The sequence below is a fragment of the Microtus ochrogaster genome, chromosome 2 (genome assembly GCF_000317375.1).
Source record: "Microtus ochrogaster isolate Prairie Vole_2 chromosome 2, MicOch1.0, whole genome shotgun sequence".
NCBI lineage: Eukaryota > Metazoa > Chordata > Mammalia > Rodentia > Cricetidae > Microtus > Microtus ochrogaster.
In genome coordinates this window covers 95,222,755-95,244,879 of record NC_022010.1, presented here as the reverse complement: position 1 = coordinate 95,244,879, position 22,125 = coordinate 95,222,755, and the positions used below count along the sequence as shown (strand labels likewise).

Sequence of the window (22,125 nt, the reverse complement as noted above, 5' to 3'; positions counted from 1 at the left end):
TTGTCATATGATAGGGCATCTCTTGGGTATATTCCCAGGAGTGGTATTGCTGGGTCCAGGCAGTTTTGCTTTTTAAGAGAAAGAAAAATCTTGGTGCTGAGGAGATGGGTGGATAGGTAAAGAACTTGCTACACAAGCACCTGAGTCTGAACCCTCGGAGCCCACAGAAAAGCTGAGCCCCAGAGCACCCACAGAATGGGAAGTGGAGACAGAAGACTCTCTAGAGGCTTGCAGTCCAGCAAACCTGGAACACTCAGTGCACAGCAGAAGAGCCTGCCTCAAACAAGGGAGAAGGTGAGGGCTGATGCTAAAGGCTGACCTCTGACCTCTAGAAAATATCAATATGTGCATTATATTTTTATAAATATATATCGTTTAAAGGTTCAAGTATCTCCCAGTCACTCCCTGAGGCTACAACCAAGCCCCAGTGGTTTTTAGGGCTTTTAAAATTCAAACCATAACAACATGCAACTCATACTTAGGACCCACTTGACATATCTGCTCGACAAAACGTGTTGAGACGCATGTGTTCACTGAGCCCTTGACAGACACCTGTTCATCTGATGAGAATGGGCTTTCTGCATTGTTCTCTGACAATGGCAAAATAGCTGTGCAGGTCACCTAGAATGTGGCATCCGGATAGAGAAAAACCCAAACCTCACGCCTGCATACTCTTAACAGCGCCAACTTTCATCTGTCTAGGTGTCAATCATATTTAATGGATAAGATCTTCCTTCAGCTTAGAACAGGGCACAATATCATCTCGAAAGAGTGGCTTCTTTTTACAATTATCACCTTCACTTACTACCTTGTGTGGGAAAACGGAGGCAACATATGGAAAGCAACTTTTATTAATAATTATATAAGAAGAGAACCAGTCCTGAGGAGGACAATCTTGCACATGTACCCTGCAGATAAATCACCAGGCCCACGGTGAAACTACCTAAGTGTGGCCAGGCTTTAATTTAATAAATCCCTTGAGTTATAAATACCCTGACCTTATTTATAAAGGAAGCTAGTTTGTTCACTTAACGAAGACATCAATTTGCCATTCAGCTTGGACTGACTGCTCATTATCTGCTTTCCCCACCCCACCCCACCCAACAGCTCTGACTTAGCAAGGCAACCTCTGTAGACATCGTAGGCAGTGGTGTGCTGCCACCTATAGTCATAAAAGAAAAGATGCTGTACCTTCTGTGCTCAGAGCCACAGTTACCTCTAAGAATACAGTACAGGATGACGCTGCTGTTGAAGATGAGGATTAAAAAAAATACAATCCCATGTTCACGACTGTGGTCCTTTCATTATGTTAAAATCAGTGTAAAATGCTGGTTACAAGTGCAATGAAACAGATAAACCAAGAAATATCGAATTACAGCTGCAAAGTCTTGCCCGGTGACCATAATACTGAGAACTCAGAGGACACCAGAGCTGCAAGAGTTATTTCCAAGTAGAACCCTGCCTTGTGTTTTCTCTGAATTCATGCCAGGGATTTTTTCTCACTTTCTTCAGTGTTTTCCCTATTCTGGGATGCCACTATCAGCAACAGTGTGCTGCCTAGTTTTATGCCAACTTGACACAAGCTGGAGTCATCAGGGAGGAAGGAGCCTCAATTAAGAAATGCCTCCATGAAATCTGCTGTAGGGTATTTTCTTAATTAGTGCTTGACTGGGGAGTGTCTGGCCCACTGTGGGTGGTTCCAACCTTGGGCTGGTGGTCCTCTGCCACATAAAGAAGGCTGAGCAAGCTTGTAAGCAGCACTCCCCCATGGCCTCTGCATCAGCTCCTGCCTCCAAATTCCTGCCTTTTTGACTTCCTATCCTGACTTCCTTTAATGATGGATTAAGGTATAGACATGTAAGTCAAATAAAGCCTTTCCTCCCCAAGTTGCTTTTGGTCATGATGTTTCATCACAGCAACAGAAGCCCTAACTAGGACAAACATTCACTGCCTTTTCTGAGGCCTTCTCGGGTTCCTGGAATCCTAGGACAAACATTCACTGCCTTTTCTGAGACCTTCTCGGGTTCCTGGAACCCTAGATACTGAGATGTAGCGTGGACGAGACAATTCTCTTGCTTCTGAGATGCTTATATCTCCTGGCATCAGACAGATCTACACAGACTATGAACTGCACAAAATAAAACACCCCAATCTATAGCCTGCAGAATGGGGGAGACATCATGGAAAGAGTACATAAGGAAGTGTATGGGGCTGGAGGCAGGATGACATAAAAAATGAAGAATGGAGTTGTAGGAATTCTTTCTGCCAATAGCTTTGGGGTAATGACCTTAAGGAGTGGTTTCTTGTCTGTGGTTGTGATCTCTTAAAGGGGAGTGAGAGAGAGAGATGTGTGTGTGTGTGTGTGTGTGTGTGTGTATACATATTTTTTTTTCTTTGTGTTTCTCGCTACATGGAGTCTTAATCAGGGTACTGAGGAGACCTTTACTGAGACAGTAACAGAAGTCCCCTGGAAGGCAGCAAGTGGAATCTGCAGGAAAAACAAAAGGTCCCTGACCATAGAGAGACTGTACCTAGAGTGCTGGAAGAGCCTGGAGTCCCTAGGGGCATAGGCTTGAGAGACAGAGAGGAAGCCTATGGCCTTGGAGGTCACTGTCAATGTATCAGCTTCCAGTTTAGAGAAATGAAGCTTGCTTTTAGATACAGGCAGATGTACCTATAGCCTTTTCTCATTGTCTAGAACTACATGGATACTTTCATTAGGCTGTCTCAAGAGTCACGAGTACTCAGAACACATTTTAACAAATCAGTTCACTATTTGTGGACTTCATTTCAATACTCAGATTCATAGATAGCTTGGAATGTACCTGGGTTATCGTCACAGTGGATACATAAGCATCTGGATTTTATATTTAGCATTTATCAGACTCACTTATCATGAGCATTTTAATGCTATTTTGTGTTTGTCATAAACATTTTATTGACTGCATAAGACTCTTCAAGAGGGGCATTTGGCTTTTGATGTTACTGTGAAGATTAACTGAAAAAAAAAAACCAGTTCAGTTCAGTGTTTAGAACAAGATGAGCCCTCCATAAACCATAGTAAGTGGATGTACAGTGATGTGCTAAAAGTTTATTCATGGCCATTTGCTATGGGAAATGATGCTATAATGAAAGTCTTGGTAGAAAAGCATTTTATTGTTTACTCGTCAATATACACTCCAAGGATTATGGTTCCTGGGTTAAGGGATATGGTAGCTGCATTATTTCACTTTTTTGTGGCTGTGATAAAATACCATGACCAAAGCAACCCAGAGAAGAAAGGGTTGCTTTTTGAAAGTACTTTGGGTTATGATTCTGGAGGGTTAGAGTCTGTTGACAGAAGTTTCTGTCCTGCCTGGTCCTGTAGCCATTCAGTTTCAAATAAACACATAGAGGTTTATATTAATCAAAAGCTGTTTGGCCTATTAGCTCAGGCTTATTATCAACTAGCTCTTACAACTTAAATTAACCCATAATTCTGGTATGTGAATAAAAATATAACCACTGAGCTTCCTTTTCCTACCTAAATGCCATGCTATCCTTGCCATTACACTCTTGTGATAATGTTCTTGTACACTGAAAAGATTTGTTACTCATATTGGTTTAATAAAATGCTGATTGGCTAGGAGCCAGGCAGGAAGGTGGGGCAACCGGACTAGTAGAATTCTGAAAAAAGGAAAGGCAGAGAGTCAGCCACCAGCCAGACCCAGAGGCAGCAAGATGAGAATGCCTCACTGAGAAAAGGTACCAAGTCACATGGCTAAACATAGACAAGAATCAATCTAGTACTTTAAATTTAGCCTCAGGCAGGTTCTGGGACATGAGCATAACTCATGTAGATTGTCACAATATCACACAAATGGCCCTCAGTGCCATCGTTAACAGAGACCCCCTCTCCCCTTTGACACCTCATGAGCCTGGCCTCTGCTTTCTGCATTACTCATAGCACCACCATCTTCTGGGTTCTACTAGAACCAATAAATGGGATTGATTGAATCTGAAAAGCTCTACATGATGGGGAGGGGGACTGACCACTGGAATTAGAAACAGTCCACAGACAGGAAAATGTCTTTTAAAACTTCATGTAAGACATAGTATTAATGTAGTCAGTTAGTGCTCTCCATGTAAGCCTGAAGACCTGAGTTCAGGAACTTATCTAAAGGACTCTCAGTCGATGCATCTCAAAGATGCTTGCACCTCCATGATTACTGCTATAGTATTCACAAGTGTATAGTGTACTGTAGTATTGCACTAGGAAGTGCAACCAGCTTCCACATCCATTAGCAGGTAAATGGATAAAAAATGTGGACAGATACACAATGGAATTGTGTTCAGCTGAAACGAAACATGAAATCATGATATTGGCAAGAGAACAGGGAGTACTGGAAACCAATATGCCAGGAACAGAAAGACCAATCCCATGTTGTCTCTCATAAGCAGAATCTAGATTTAAGTGTGTGCACGCATGCATGAGTGAGTATGTATGTGTGCATGTGAGTGTGTTGTGCAAGTATGTTTGGGGTGTACATGGGTGTGATAAAAGCATGGAGAGAGCTACACATGGGGAGGAGGAGATCTCCAGGCAGTGGTGAGAAGGCATTAGGATAAGTGTGACACGAAAGCACTGTTTGTAGGGAGAAAGAAGACCAGCAAGAGGGGGTGCACTGGAGAACGGAGGTGTAAAAGAAAACTATGATTATGTTTATATATTAAAATGTCATGAGGAAACATCACCTTGTATGCTTACTTTAAAATAAATCAGTAAAGAGGAAGCTAAGTCCGGTGGGACAGGCTCATCATCCTAACACTGAGGCAGTATGTTTAATGCCTGGATGGGCTTTGAGCTCAAGCCAGCCTGTGTAACTTACCTTCTCACAAGAAAAGGAAGAGAAGGGGGGCTAGGAATATCATCAGTGGTAGAGCACTTTCCTACTATGCAGAAGGCATGGGTCCAGTCCCCACAGACAAATTAAGAATAAACCAATCAAGAGGGTTTGGAGAGTAAAATTAAAACCCAAAGAACATTTAAACACATTATTCTTCAACATTCCATGTAGCTAGGCATAACCGTCCAATCTTCGTACTCCTAAGCGAAAGGACAAAGCAGGACACATGGTCACTAGTGGTCCCAGCGAGCAGTACCGCTCTTACTCATTCTTGACGCTTCTCAAGTCTTTCCTCCCACTGCAAAGCCGTTTGCCTCATGCAGCCACATAAAGGGGGCACAGAGAACTCACAAAAGGGCCACTGTGTTATTTACTAGCTATGACTTGAACATGTTGACCCTTCGGACAAAAGAGCTGCAGTGTGTGGCAGAAATCTTGGAGTCTCAAGTGAAGAATTTGGCTTTGAATCTGCAAAGTGTGCCTAGAACGGCAGCCACACACATGACCACAGTTTCTCTGCTGTAGTTGTTTAGCTGCAGCGTGCTACACGGATATCCAAATCAGCCCTACCGAAAGAATTTTGCTGGACTTTCAGCTAATTACTACACCTAGATCATCCTGTCCACACTTCACTTGCTTTCTCCTGGGATCCTGCCAGTGAGCCTATCCCACCAACTCCCTAAGACCATAACTCAATAGCTGTACGCTCACCTCTATGTTCTGAAAGAGTCCTGCTGTGGGTCTGTACCCTGTCACTTGTATTTTATATAAACACCGATTGGCCAGTAGCCAGGCAGGACGTTTAAGTTGGGCAACCAGGCAGGAAGTAGAGGCAGAGCAACGAGAATTCAGAGAAGAGGAAACAGTCAGTCTGCATTCGGGACCCAGCTGCAGAGGAAGCAAGATGTGACTGCCTTGCTGAAAAAGGTACCAATCCACGTGGCTAACACAGACAAGAATTATGGGCTAATATAAGTTATGAGTTAGTTTATAATTAATGTAGACCCCGGTGTGTTTCTTTGGAACTGAATGACTGCAGGACCGAGTGGGACAGAAACATCAGCCAACAGAGTCCCGTGAACCTTTGCCCTTGTGAGTCACCATCTCATCATCTCACTCACGAGCGACACCCTCCACTGATAGTAACGCCTCTATTTTTTTTAGCCACTTTTTCTCCATAACTCAGATCTATCTCTTTTTAAACTTCATGAATCTAGCCACGTTTACAAGCCCATCTCTACTCCAGCTGACCACAGCTTTGGCCTGACCATAGCCACGGCCTCTCATGCATCTCCCCAGTTCCACTCATCCATTGCCCAAGCCATTATCCTCTGAATCACCAAAGAAATGCACAGAAATTCAAAGCTGGTCATATCACAGTTTAGAAGTTTCCTGCTACAATTAAGGAGATTCCAGAATCTACACAATATAAAAGAAGGTTCAAGGGGGGTACCCCTTTCTCGGTTCACGCACCCCTCTCCTCCATTCTGAAGCCATGAACACCTCCTCACAATCTGACATACACAGCACAACAAACAGATGTTTGCTGACAACCACATCCCCATGCTTGGTAAAACCATCTTGCCTCTCTCCGCATCTGCCTACGCCTTTGCCGAGGCTCTGAAAACCAGGCCCACCTTTCTGCTCAGCTCTCTGAATTCCACTTGCATGCATTCCCCCCCCCCCCTCAGTTCTAAACCTGAAGGTCAATCCAAGCTTCCTTCTTTCCCAGCTCCCTCACTCCCCAGAAGCTCCTGTGTAGAAACAGAATGTAGAGGGAAACAAGGAGTCCAGTTAGAAAGTTCTCAGGGCTCCGTGGGGAGACGGACAAGGCTCTGAGGGGAATCTTGGCACATATTGGGAGCCCTCAGGCAGAAGAAAGCTGTCTTGCAGTAGAGCCAACAGGCACTGTGGTGTACTGGGGATGAGAGAGGAAGTAATCCCAGAGATGACTCCAGGGCTCTGAGTCAGCAAAGGAATGAACTACTGGTGGTACAATTGCTAAAATGGGAATGACTTATGCAGGATTTACATCAGGAAATCATTTTTTAAAAATCTGTCTTGGTTATCTTAAGTGATGTGATTATTGCACATCTAAGTGGAAATATAGAAAAGGCAACTGGAGTTCAAAGTCTGGATGTCTTACACCTCAGACAACTATTCTGCCTCACTCCTAACTCATGGTCCTATAACAACACGGTTAACCCATCAATGCTCATGGATTCTGATGGATGTGACTAGTCTTTGTCCTGTATACCTGATGCTTCAGCTGGGAAGGCTAACATGGTGACCAGGGTTAACATTACCTAATGGCTTTTACTCAAAGATGAGGCTCTGAGTTTGCAGCCAGGCTCAGTGGGTATTGTCAGTGGGTGGTGTGCATACACATGGCCCTTCCACATGGCTTTCTCACAGCATGATGACCTCAAGACATCCCTGCTTGCTCATCATGACTCAAGTTCCAAGAACAAGTGTTCTGGAGCTGAACAAAAGCACGAATAGCCTTCTGTGCCATCTCTCCCATAGGACTGCTCCCTACCGATCAAAGAAGACATGAGGTAGCCAGGATATGGAGGAGGGAAGAGCACCATTGCCTCTAAAGAATCTCAGGCATCAAGCTGGTGAGGCACAGACCAGAAGGCCCGGAGTTGAAGGCCAGCCTGGGCTACACGCGACCCTGCAGGGGGTATCCCAGGATGTGATAAAGAAAATGGGAAAGAATCCTGAGTTTAAGAGGCTTGCTTCATGGTCAGCCTAGAGGTGTAGCTTACAACTCCAGCCACTTCAGATCCTGAGGCAGGAGGATCCCAATTTTGAAGGCTGCTGGGCTACAGAGTGAGTTCAAGGCCAATCCAGTCCACTTAGTAAGATACTCTCTACAAATAAAAACTAGAAGGACTGAGGATAAAGTTCAGTAGAGTGTTTGCTTAGCAAGCAGAACCCAGAGTTCCATCCACAGTACTGCAAGAAATGAAAAAGGAAGGCTAGCGGAAAGAAGGGAGGCCAGGCGGGAAAGGGAAGAGCAGCTTCATATGAGAAAGATCAGGCAGAAGGAGACGCAAGGCAGCTTAGCTTGCAGTGACCTCAGATTAACATTGCACAGGGACACTGAAAACAACGTTTGTTTATGCTGCATACCTGGCCGGCAAGATCAACCAAATGCAGAAGATACAATGAGGTCATGTTTTGGTAGACAGTCACTTCTTGCCTCTTGGGGGGGTGTGGCTGCAGCAAATCTCAAAACCCCAGCTTTTAATAAGTGTGTAAGGACAGTCTTATTTTCAATTCATTAAAAACACAAAACAGGATGTTTAAAATATGCGCAAGTTTTGGAAATTGGATCGCGTCCCATGGAAACTCAACATTCCAGCTGCCTTTGAAATTCTATTTTTTTTTTTCTAACTACAGCAGATATTTGGAGCCCAGCAACACACTGCACACCTGTTTTTCTCCCTTTGTGAACCCCATTCCCTTCTGCTTGGTCTCCGGACCCTGGCATCAGCCCAGGGACAGCGCGGGGTCATTTCTCTCTGTCCTAGCACCCCAGTGCCCCTTCACCAGTCAGTCTCGGTCTTTCCTGCTGTTGATCCCTCCTACTGAGGCAGGCCATCAAAGACACCCTCTGCTGCAGCACAGAGAGGCATCTTGTAACCAACATCGGGCCATTCCTTACCTGTACAAACACAGACTTTGTCCCTTGACATTTAAGGCAGGTGCTTTATATGGCTTTGGACTGGCTGACCCGTGAGGCACACTTACAGTTCACTTCTCTGTGGGCACCTCCAGAGTGCTATGCATGGCAATGCAGGCTGTTTCTCCACCTGCCTCTCCTCTACCTGTTCCCATAGGCCGCTCTGCCAGCCTCTTTGATGTTACATTTCTCCAAGGAGATGCAGGATTTCTAACTCGGTGGAGACCTGTGTCTCAAATTACATATCGGAGGAGGTAAGGAGAAGCTTCGGCAGGTCAGGAGTGCTTGCTTTGCAAGCATGAGGATCTGAGTTCAAATCCCAAGAATTCACATAAAGTGCTAGGCATAACTCTGCATGCCAGCAAGAGGAAGAAGGGCAGAGACAGGCAAATCCTGAAAGCTCATTGGCCAGGCAACCAGTCTGAATCCTGTGTTTCCAGTTCAGCAAGAGATCCTGTCTCAAAGGAATAAGGTGGAAAGCCATAGGGGCAGACACCTTCCGTCCTTCCTTGGCCTCCACACAAGAGAGGGAGATATTCTGTCCTCCTCTGCTCTTTGTTTACACCTGTGTGAACATGGTGAACATGTGTAAATGTATGCAACACACAGAGACATGCACATGGGCCAACATGAATACACACACACGGAATCACATATCAGTCTCATCCAAGGACCACTCAAGGAACAGAAGGTTCACTCAAGTTCACCGAGATCACACAAGTCTAACAAAGAGTAAGATGTCAAATTCCTCTGTCCCTAGACAAGGCTGTCTGTATAAGGGGCTCCCTGGAGGTGGTTCTACTATTACTCCACAGACTCTCTACTCCTAGGAACTAGGAACCCAGGTAAAACTCTCTCTTCCTCCTTCCCTCCCGCCCCCCTCTGAGTGTGTGTGTGTCTGTATGTGTGTGTGTGCGCATACACATGCCTGTCTGTCTGTCACCTCCCTTTCCGCCCTCTCCTTTCCTTTTTCTCTGTTTTAGGATAATGTCTCACTCAGCCACCAAAGCTATCCTGGAAGTCTCTATGTAGTCCAGGCTGCCCGGGATCCTGTGGCAGTTCCCCTGTCCCCATGTCTCAAGTTCAGGGATTGTAGGTGTATATCATCACACTCCGCTGACATTTCTAGAACGTGGCGACACTTGTCTCCGGCTGCCCAAAGTTTTGAGGCTTGTACTGAAATTCCAAGGTGGTGGAGCCCCAGCGCACCTCTCTTCTATATACAATTACATTTCCTTGATATAGTAGTGCTACACGTTCTAATCAGCGCTGCCAACAGAACTCAGCATGGTGATGACGGTGTTCTCAGTGTGGACACCAGCAGAACTCAGCACAGTGACTACAGTGTTGTCAGTGTGCACTGTGCACACCAGAGCCCTGTGAGCTCTTGAAATGTAGCCAGCAACACTGCAAATTTATATCATGTTACCAATCTTAATTAATACATGTTTATTCTTCTTAGGTAACTCTTATCATCCAATAGGCGCATGTTTTATTCTTCAATTAGTTGTTCCTCTATCTCGGTTACAAGATAAGATTGACAATGACATAGATTTTGTCTTTCTCTAAGGCAGTGCTTCTCAATCTCCCCAACCACAAAACTGTTTTTGTTGCTACTTCATAACTATAATTTTGCTTCTCTACCTGCCTCTCCTCCACCTGTTCCCACAGGCCGCTCTGCCAGCCTCTCTGATGTTACATTTCTCCAAGGAGATGCAGGATTTCTAACTCGGTGGAGACCTGTGTCTCAAATTACATATCGGAAGAGGTAAGGAGAAGCTTCAGCAGGTCAGGAGTGCTTGTTTTGCAAGCATGAGGATCTGAGTTCAAATCCCAAGCATTCACATAAAGTGCTAGGCATAACTCTGCATGCCTGCAAGAGAAGGAAGGGCAGAGACAGGCAAATCCTGAAAGCTCATTGGCCAGACAACCAGTCTGAATCCTGTGTTTCCAGTTCAGCAAGAGATCCTGTCTCAAAGGAATGGTGGAGAGCCACAGTGGCAGACACCTTCTGTCCTTCCTTGTAAATATCTGAGGTGCAGGACATATGATATGTGACCCTGCTCTATATTTTTGGAGCCCAAAGTGACTTTTGGGGGGATAGACAGTGTCCTTCTGCGTGAACGACTGAGGTATTCTACAGATTAGGCAAGCACTCCAAGGAAAGAATGCAAAATCTTCTGAACCCTGGGTGGATCTATGAGCAAGATTTGAAGCCAACATCAGAGACCGAGCAATAAACAGAGGAAAAGGAGAGGTGCCAGTGTGTCAGAACATGGCTAAGGCAGCGTGAGATGGGCAGACCATGGAGCCCCTAATGCAGGAACATTCAGTTTGAAGCTGCCTGAATTGCTGAGATGTAAACACAGTATTGCCCACATTCTCCGTGAGTCTTATCAAATCAGAGAATGACCTCTTTACTCACCTAATCTCCAAGCGCGTGATGGAGGGGCATGCTCCCGCCAATGTGAAACACAGAATAAGACAACTGAGAACCTGAATGGGTTTGATGGAATCAGGAACCCAGACACGCAGGGTGGCCATGACACGCTAAGCCAGGCATAGTAATAACCCGTACATGCCACAGAAATATTACCTGCCCTGCCACCAACACTGATAGAGAACACGTAAGGAAACCATGTCCTAGAGAAATTCATTTTCTTTAAGCTGTACAGCTGTCAAGCACCAGACCCAGGCTCCAGAACCTGGTATCTGTTGAGGCCAGGACCAAGCCCTTTTATTCCTCACAGTCCCTTTAATGGGCACTTGGAGTTATGCCTGAGCATTGCCTAAACCAGTGTCATTCCTTGAGTTCTTAAGCACATAACTTCACACTGACTCTCTTTCAAGCATGCCATAGCTGTCCACCCTACCAGACCCGGATGAACACAATCTCCTGAGTGCTTTGCCTGGCCAGCGTCTCCCACCTTATCAGAGTACCGACGGGCTCCACTCCTCGTTCCTATAAAATCACAAACTCCGTGCGCGGCTCCACCCTGAGCTCCACTCCCACATGCTACTCCTCAGCAAGGCTGAGACAGAGCAGTCTGAGCAGACTTCCTGCGCTCGAGGAAAGAGGTCTTGCAGAGTAAACTTTCCACGGCTCCCTGAAAGACACCCCTCAAGTACTGAGAGCTTGTAGACATCAGATGAAAAAAAAAACCCTCAAACAAGGCCAAAAAAGGTTTTCCAAAAGTGCCCTTCTGCAGAAAACTTTGCGTTAAAGGCACTAATGGATAACCCTGTATCCATCATTTAAAGCTACCGTTTAAATCAACACAAATGAAGCCTTCTGCATGATTGCACCACAAAGCAAGATTCTAGCGGCATTTCCTTTGGCATGGTGAATATCACCATGCTATTGAGACAGCAACTAGAAAATTGTCTGGGTCCCAGGGTCCAGAAAGGAACTTAATTATTCAGGACAGCACCAACTTTCTAAGAATAATTTAAAAGCAAACTTAAAGCTGGAAACAGTAAACGCAGAAAAGACGGCCATGTCTAAATGATGAAGGAATGCACTCTGCTTGGTTCTCACCTTTCCATTTAGACCCGAAGAGCAACATCCATAATAGAGATGAGAGAGATGGAGGTATACTGTCTCAGAAGCGAATGCTTTGATTTTAAACCTGGACTTAAGCCCCTTTCAGAAGATGGGAGGATGAGTTCAGGGCTTGTATTGGGCTCTATCCCTCATGAGGGTACCCTGCTGTTTCCCTCAAACTTCTTGAAGCTTCCCGATTTATGACTCCATGTAACATAACCTCCCCCTGACCTCCAGTCTTCTGTAAGTTTCCTCTTACCCTCACTCCAGCCCTTGAGAGGTGGAGTGCCCCGGATAACTGATGAATAAGGGAGGAAAGCTGGCAGCCCTCATGTCTCCTCAGTAACTTTCCTCCTTGGAATAATGTTCCTCCCACCAGAAGCAGTAAAGACCATGCTGATGAGAGGAATCCTTCCCTCCGCGAAAATGAACGCAGGGAAATTATTTCCATCCAACAAGAAGCAAAGCACTACTGAACGCCTATTTGCCCAATTCTGGAGCCCGCCACTCAACACCTCCTTGCGCCGTCAACCGGGTTGTTTGGTCTTCCTTCTAACATCATTTTCTGTCTCTAACTTTAACTCCAGAGCAGGAATATGAAAGACATTTGAGAGGCACTGCAGAGAGGTGTGAGGAGCAGGATTTGGAAAGAGAAACATGTATGACTACCATCTGTGAGCCGTTGTGTGCTGGTCTAGCTCAGAGCAGGCATGCGGGCTGCTTTGGTGATGAAGTTGGGCTAGATTAATCTGGAAGGTTGCCATAGTGTGGTGTTTGAGCCAGCAAATGTGATTTCCTGTGGTAACTGCTCCCTGCCTTCCTTGGGCCTTAGAAAGGACCAGTTAGAGACTTCTAAGCCTAAGCCACTGGAACCTCAGCAGAAATGTGGCCATCACTCACAGGAGAGTCCTTCAGGGGTTCCATTGTACTGGCCCAACGCTGAGTCTGAAGTGACTGTTAACAATGATACACATACAAGGTGAACATAGCACTGTGCCACCTGTGGTGAAAACATGTAAAGTGCAGGAGCTAACGGCAGGTATGCCAGGAAAAGCGGTATTACCAGAATGCAGCACCAGGCATGCTCAGTACTCTGCAGAAGACACAGCATGCCTGAAGGAAGGAAAGTCAACAGGGAATGCCATTTTATCAGCCTTGCCTTGACTTCTGCCAGCCATTTCTTCTCTGGGGAATCTATTACCTATGGTCTTTAAGTAGTTAGTAGAAACCCTCCTCCATCTCCAACCCTGTGGACTCTAGGCCTTTGGAAAAAGTGTGCAATGCGACCCGAGTTAAAATGTGAGCAGCAGGCTTGTGGGAGTCCTCTCCAGCTCCAGCAGCTGTACAAGGCACAGCAACACCCGAGCAGCAAGCTCTGTGTGGGGGGAAGGCGCGTAGATGCTGTAGCTGCAGTCCTCAGAGAAAGAGCAATGCTCCAAGACTTCCTAGTATAAATGGAAAGAATATGTACTAGTTCTGCAGTTCCCAAGGCAACTGGGCTCCAATGCAGAGTACTCTTTAAAGGTTCTAGTTTCTAGGAGAGAATTTCAGGCCAGTGGGACACACTAAACTTCACATTAGTCAAGGAGTGAGCAGCGGAGATTCCAGCCTTGGATACAAGTGGCTTCTCTTTAGTAGACTTTGTGTTGTTTAAAGCTACTTAGAGACCACCCAATCCCAGGGCAGCCACTTTCTTAGGCCACATCCCAGCAGCCCTGGCCTGATCACATCTGTGCTAAAGGAAGTGGGCTCAAGCCCTGAGAGAGCTTGCTCAGGCTCCCTCAGCCCCCAAACTGTCCTGTTGGAACAAGTGTTAATCTCGGCATAGGAGTTGGGTCTGTCTCCTAGTGTGCTTATAGTCAAAATCAAGCTCTAAGTAGTCCCAACAGAGAATCTGAGCACAGGTTCCGAGTTCCACAACAAATGCATCTCTAAGAAGTAGAAACCAGAACTTTTTTTCCCCATATATCACTGAATTCTCTTATTACATGGGCAGTACTAGGTACTCCATCTGGGACAAGTGATTTACAGCTTGGGGATTAGCTTACTTCAAATAAATATGGCTGTGGGACCACAGTTGAGATGTTATAACCCCTCATACTCTAAACCAGTGGTTCCCAACCTGTAAGTCATGACCCCTTTGGGGTCAAACAACCCTTTCATAGAGGTGACGTAAAACCACTAGAAAACATAGATATTTACATTACGGTTCATAACAGTAGCAAAATTACACTCATGACGTAGCAATGAAATAATGTCATGGTTGGAGGTCACAACATGAGGAACTGCATTTAAAGGGTCACAGCTGAGAAGCACTGGTCACACCAGACATCCAGCCTTGCCTTAACCCTTTCTAGGTTCCATCAGGAGCTTTCACAGGGCAGCAAAGCTAAGGCTTCTATGAGAACATCTACCCCACCGACTTTGGTTCATCTGCAGAGTGTAATCACTGCAGTCTTTCACGTGCATCGTACTAACAGGCATCCTCCTGTGTGGGTATTCACTTGCTCCCCATGCAGAATCTCTGATATGCCAGAGAGGGGCAGAGAGAGAGAGAAGCAATTATGAATGGCAGGGCTAGGAGGACACGAGGAATGTCTGGATTATTTAGTTACCAGTGTGTTGCTGGATCCACTCCAGAGCCTTCTGAGGGACCAACTATCTACCAACCACCCACAGCCCAGCACATGAGAGTCTGAAGCTGGAATCTGACAGAAGTGGCTTCCTCCTCCTGGGTGTCAATGAGAATGCCCAGAAAGCAGCTGTGTCTGCAGGCAGACTGATTAGGAGAAGCTGGAATGTTACAGGTTCAAATGCTAACCACCTATCTCAAGCTAACGTCGGTCCCTCGGATGGCCTCAACACCGGTAGCTGCTCAAAGCTCAGCTCAAGGCCTTGTCGGAGCAACAGATTTGAGAAATTTGGGACTGTGTGTGCATATGCATATGTGCATGCGTGCCTGTATGTGTGGGTTTCATAGATAACATAGGATGTCATTCCTCAAGATACCACAGTCACTCTCACTGGCCTGGGACTATACAAGCAGGCCAGGCGGGCGCCTAGACTGCCTCTCTTGATGTTGCCATCGTTAGGCACACATGGGTCAAGCACCCGTGGCTATGCCTGGCTTTTTTTGTTTTTTTTTTTTTTTTTTTGGAGACAGGGTTTCTCTGTAGCTATGGAGCCTGTCCTGGAACTAGCTCTTGCAGACCAAACTGGCCTTGAACTCACAGAGATCTGCCTGCTTGCACCACACCACCACCACCCAGCTATGCCTGGCATTTTTTAGATGGGTTCTGGGAATAGAACTCAGGCCCACGGCAAGCACTTTATCAACAAACCAATCTCCTCGGACCCTTTGCATGCCCCTAATTCACAGACTGAAATTAAGTAAATCAAATACAAGGCTAAAACCTGTGTGTCTTCCAATGCCAGGACACTGGGAGTCTTTTTTCAGACATAAGATAATCAACTAATCAAAATGTCTCCCTTACCAACGCATAGTCTGAGCTCTGGTAACTGATCAAAAGTTTAGCATTAGTAAGTTCACATGAGCAGGGAGACGGGGAAGGTACAACTCTGTTCAATTAAAAGTAGCATTAGGAACTTTATTGAACTGTCTGTCCACCGTCAGCATCTACTACTTATATCTGACACATAAACAAGCCTATTAGGAAGAAAATGTAAATGAAATATTATAAAGTATACTTCTAATGAAACATGGGCTTAATAGGACATGAATATATAAGTTCAGTGGTTTTATTGCAGTTAGAAAAATTATATTATGAAAGATACAAAAAAATCAATATTATTATTTGTTTATTTTACAATCAGTATGCCATCTTTTACCATTATGGCTTTAAATTTTCATTCTACTGAACAGGTGTCAAAGAATAGTTTAGTACATGCTCTAATAAAACAGTTAAAATATTTACAAATTCAAAATAGATGTTTTTGTAACCGAAAGGTTCACCTGAGAATTCACTGTGACATCGCCGTTTGCTTCTCTTTTTTCCCAAGTTGTTAACATGGATGCGTGCCCTCATGCCATCTCCACTATCCACACATCATTTATGTTGAATTCCTAACTTAAAATTGGCTAAGCATCAAGCTACAGTAAATTGTTATAATGCTTGCAGATGGACAACCAAAGTTATATCCATTTTTATTCTGAACATAAGAATTTAACAAATTATGTGCTTGCAGCTATAGGATTCAAATAAGGGGCAAAAATTTAAGAGGACATAATTGTACTGAGTCAGACATGACAACTTAAAAGAAATCACCAGGCATTGAGAAGGCTGGATCATACAACAAGGAGCAATGATTGCAGGAATATGCAAATAACAAATGGAAAACATCATCAAAACTCTGCATGAAGGAAAAAGCATATGTGTACACATATGATCCTATCATTTGTCTTCGGCATCCCCCCCCCAAAAAAAATATTGCCTTAAAACAAATTTTCTTAGAAAAGTCTCTAAAAGTTCACGTTAAAATAGGCATAAATGTATAATGCTATGCAATATACAGACAACTTACCCACGTCATGGCCAAAGACAAAGGTAAAATCTTTCCTGTCCATCCAATACAACTCGAAAATCACACAGGAATGAGGTAGTGTAGTTACTTGTATTATATGCTGGCTGTTAAAAGTAATGCTAAATTTTAAGAACTATTACACTTGGCCAATTACCAAACACCATTAAAATTAACCCTTAATGCTAAACGTTCAAAGGTAGAAAGAAATTTAAAGGAAGTGTCTTAAAAAGTATCTTTACATTGAGGAGAGAACTGGGTCTTATCATGAAATGCTAAGTAACTTTCCAAAGCAAATATTTACAGTTACATTTAAAGCAAAAAAAATTGGACGTGTGCACACTGATGGCAGACAGTCGAGTGTACAGTGAGGTAGGAAATCAAGGACTCCATTGGCTTGTAGAAGATTTTACACTTTGTAAACCAGAGACGTTTTCATATTATTTTACGTTGTTGAAATCTAAAATTACAAGTATCAAACAGCTGCGTGGGGACATATACATATATACACAGCTCTTTGTCACATGGGATGCTTTGTCACCGTGAGTGTTCTCTCCCAGACAAACGGAGGGGACTTTTCAAAGTTTCTAGAAGATAATTCCAATTTCATTTTCTCTTCCAAAGATAAAATACACACTCTCCTCCCTCCCTCCCTGCACCCAGGAGAGAAGGGCGTCATGACAACTAATCATACTGAAGCTGGTCCCCGTACCCCCTCACAGCAAGCACCAGCTAGGTACCTACCGACATGATACCGCACTCAGGTGGCTCTCTGGCGTGCTCTCGCCCTCTCTTTCCCTCTCTAGGCTCTCACTGGACGCAGCACGCAGTGAAAATGAGTGTCTCCTCCAACTACCTGACTTGGAGAGATGGCATCCTATTGACTGCTCCTTTAAGCACAACTCTACAAACACTCCCAGGAGCATCCCGGGAGACCCCCTTATCACAGGTGTTTGAGAGCACAGGTGCCTCACAACTCAGATTTTCCCCGTTTGTCAAATATCCACTTCTACAGAATGTAGAAGCTTCTACAGTTAGCTTGAAGATAAGACGCTCCCATAAAGTCCTAATGAAGTTCCCATGTACCTTACACATGTATCCTAAAGAAGCTCTCAGAAGATTCTGAATATCCTTTTTTGCCTGTGGCCCACCTCATGAACTCAGGACTGGAATGTCCCACGTCTGCTATCAGCTAGGTACTCAGAACATTTCCAATTTTAAGGCATTTCACATTCCTTGAATAGGGATATTGAACTTGTATACACGATGCTTTGTTTCTACTGCTGAGGTCTATAGTGTGAGATTCCAGAACAACCAAGAATCACTGCAAAATGTTATGGAGTAGACGCTCAGATTATTATAAATTCATTTTCTACTAACATTAAAATAAGCACAAGATTGACTTGGCCATGTCCAAGTCAAAGTGATGCACATGCCTTTACACCATACCAAATTGGGGGGGCAGGGATAACAGGGTTCAATCTGCTTCCGTGCAAGCCCGTAATGGACTGAGCACAAATTTTATGGTTTCAAATGGCAGCAGAGCTGTGGCTCCACGCTTGCTCCAACAGAGCTTTTTACAGACCGCAGCTCTTCCTTAGGATGCCAGCGAGCTGCACCTCTGGTCAATGTAGATACCCGCCCCCCCAACACACACATATCCTAGTGCCTTCTTGGGCATCGGTGATCGGCAGCGAGACAATGAACGGCCTTGTGCAGTGTGGTCTCCAGATCCGTGGCAACTGTGGTTCTGTCCAGCTTGTGAACACTCAGGTCACTCAGCCTAACTCCCATTTCTTCCTCCAAGGGACAAGAAGGGAACAGGAAGTCCGTGACTGGCCTAGACATGGCAAAAACTGCAGACGGGATCAAAGGAGAGAGCAGGGGAAATGACAACTCTCTAGTGTTGGTGCAGCCAGAAACTCTAGTCAGTATTGAGGAGGGGAGGCCTCCAGCACAGGCCGCTGTGGCCCTTCACTAAGTCCTGCCGGGGCAGCCTCAGGTCACCGGGTCCAGTCCAGGCTGGACTTTGGTAGGAGCGTGAGAGTTGGAAGATGATTTCTTTTCCCCGTGACAGCTCTACACACTCAGTGCTGACACGCCCCTTCTGGGTAGCTCGCCGCCACTGCACTGCTTGGGGAGAACTTTTCTTTCTGATCAGTATTCTGTCAAAAGGTAGATTACTGAGTTTCCACAGGCCAGGAGGGCCAGGTGCAGATGCTGCCAGCTGTTGAAGCGGACCCTGCGGTTTTCACTATCTTAATTATTTTGAACACTGGGAGATTATTACTCTACATTTTCACATGTGATTTTTTTCGGCATCCAAGAGGTAAATCATGTCATGTCTTCTGTGAAAACCAAGGAGAACTCAGGGTCACCTTAGAAGAGAAATTCAATTCCCTCTCCAGAAAGCTACCAGGGGGAAGCAAGGCTACTGAAAGCAAGAAGACACGGCCATGCGCGGCTCTCAAGACAACGCCGAAACCTCAGTAGGAAATCCACGGCTGGAGGACGCTCGCGGTTCACTCATCAGTAGTGCACTTGTCAGTCATCTGCTGGCAGAAGTCTGAGATCCCGCCACTCTGCCGACAGGGTTCCAACAGTGTGGCCTGCTCCAGGGCGGCTGCGGTGGTTGGCACGGTTGTCTGGGACTCCTGCCCTGGTTTCTGGCCTGCCTTGCTGCTCCCTGGTCCACAGGGGGGTGGCCCATCAGACACGCTGAAAACTGAAGGAAAAGCAAGTTCACCATCAGTACTTTTTCCTTTCTCCGAAATTAGAAAAGAAAGCGGGCAGTCTGAGGCTGAGTACTTGGCGAGGATCTGAATCTGCTCCTGACTCAGAGCAGCTTCCTTGCACACTTGCTGGCAAAGTCCCGTCAGGTTCTGCTTTGTTTCACCCAGCGTCGACAAGATGAGATCTCGTTCCTTGAGCAGGCTCTCCTTTTCACTTTGCTGTGCAGAGGGGAGAGAGAACACAAGGGCTCGTGTTTATTGGGTCCACCGACATTTCTAAGGCAATCAAACATTCCACATCCTTCAGTAAGATCACACGGGATGCTTCCTCTCAATCAACTCAACGGCACATGCGTGTCAGCTCACCACACAGACACCTGCACATTCATGTGTCTCACAGCACTTTCACAACAGCTAAGTCACGGGACCAACCAAAGTGTCCGACCTGAGGAAGGGACGATGTGGCATAAGCATGCCATGGGATTTTTCCCACCATAAAGGAAAATGAAATCATGTGATTTGCAAGAAAATGGATGCAAACTTAAGTTTGTATTGTGAGTTACACCAGTGTTCAAAACACAAATGTTCCCTCTCGCATGTAAGTCCTAGACTTTCAGATAGACACATAAAAATCACATATGATGGGAAAGCAGAAACAAAACAAGTCTAGGGAAACAGAGGAGACTAAACAGGCAGGGGTGAGAGGAATGTCCTCAATCGATAATATGCACTTGTACGACAGCATCCTCAGGCCATGTGCTGTGGCACCATGTACCAGGAATATGTAAAGTTTAAAATTGAACGCACACGTTAAATATCAAAAGTTCATGATCCTTCATCCAAAAACTCTTAGAGACAGACCTATGCTGGAATTCCTAACTTTTCACACTATAGAAAGATAATACAGATGTGCATACGAGTGCTCCATCGTGTGCAGAGTTAGCACCATCGTTAAACATCTTTATAGTTTTAAACAAAATACTAAAATATCAAATAAGGCAGGAAGTGGGGGGAAACTACATATAGCTGGTTATCAAATTTGGATGGGGTCTAGCCAAGACTCTAAGACGAGCTCCCTGCTCTGAGTGTCTGAATCTGAACTGTGGAGAAGTGTGGACGTGACCTTGTGTGGACACCAAGATGGTGTTCCTGGTTTAGCCACTGTAAGATTTGGCTAATGCCTGCTGTCCTGAGATGCGGCGGAGCCCAAGATTATGGCCAATGCTTTCAATATGCAATCTCAGCTATATGATCCATACAGTGACTAAGTAAACAGGAGGAAGACGTTAGCATAGCACAGATGCCTGGAAAGAGCTTATACAGTGAGTATAAGGATTGAAAGGGTTGGTATGAATTTATTGCTCTCACTAGTGTGATTTTTTAAATCCCTACAAGAATGTCTGCCACAAGACTTTTTCAGGTTTTCCTGTCCCTACCTCCTCTGCCCACATCAGTTACCATCACGAATAGCACATCCCTTCCACCCACCCATATTCTGCCTCCTCTTTCACACTCAACCATCTCACTTACTAATCTGCAATGAGTCAGGCAACCTAATCATCAAGGTAAAGTGAGAGTGAATGAATGGCAGCAGAAGGCCAAAGCTTTCACCTGTGAAACGAGGGGAGCAGTGTCTGAGGGACCAGGGCCACCTCTGCCTCCTGCCTGCCCACTGACAGGTGCTGGAGAGCGCTGAGATGGGGACTCCACAGGGATAACTTCTAACTGTCATAGTTTCTATGTCCCTTTGGGTACAAACATAGGTTCTGCTAGATACGTAAGTACCATTACAGATTTATATAAAAATATTTCTACAAAGTTATGCAAGAATTCAATTATTGAAGATTTTTTGGAAATACTAAAATTATATAAGTTTTTAAAAAAGGAATTCCTTTATTATAAACACAATATAATTTTTTGGGGATTTTTCGAGACAGGGTTTCAAAGTAATTCTCCAATTTGTTCAGATTTCTAGGTTTGCTTCATAATAAAAAAAGAACAGATCAAGAATGAAGGCACACATCCTGTGTGCACGCCAGGTCTACATTCAGACATTTTCTCCTATACAGAATCTGTCAGTTACAGGCTTCACATAAAATCAACCTACAGGAGCCAAGGGGACGAGAGCAGCACTGACTTCCACCCCTGAGAAAAAGCACATTTATAGCATTTATATCCTCTCTTCTTTGGACCTCTCAGAAGTGCATCTAACAGAAATGAAAATGAAGACCTCGGAAGAAGAGCCCTCTTTACCCAGCTACAGCCATATTCCTGTCTCGGTTCTTCTATCGAACATGAGATGAAGCCGTTCTGAACAGGAATATACTAAATGCCAAGTGATGCTGGTCTTTGAAACTAAGATTAGCTTAGTGGGCATTTGGGCTCCTCCCATAAATAGGAACCACTGCTTAGAGACGGTACGAAGATCACAAATATCACATAACTTCTGTACCTTCATGTAAATATCTATCTATCTCACCCTCCATATTCACGCTCCTCCTGCCCCACTAAGTAAGAGATGACCCCATTCATTCAGAACATCCAAGAGGAGTCTGGGGAGATGGCTCAGTGGATCAAGAATGCTTGCTGCCCAAGTATAAGGGCATGAGTTTGAATCCCCAGAAACCTCACCAAAACTAAATGTGGCCATACACTGCTCCCCAGTGCTAGGAGGAGAGGAAGGAGTCAGGAGGATTGCTGAGGCTTACTGGTCAGTCTAGAAAAAAAAAAAAA

The 22,125-nt window shown here is 45.0% G+C and overlaps 1 protein-coding gene across 1 annotated transcript in view; it reads right to left on the bottom strand.

Annotated features, from left to right (window-relative positions):
• Positions 1-15,744: 15,744 nt before the first annotated feature.
• The window catches only part of Bach1 (BTB domain and CNC homolog 1), a 41,102-nt gene continuing 34,721 nt past the window's right edge, over positions 15,745-22,125 (bottom strand). The window contains exon 4 of the mRNA XM_005345351.3: positions 15,745-19,611. Within this exon, the coding sequence (XP_005345408.1) occupies positions 19,183-19,611 (429 nt within the window). The 3' untranslated portion in view covers positions 15,745-19,182. The remainder of the gene's footprint in view (positions 19,612-22,125) is intronic.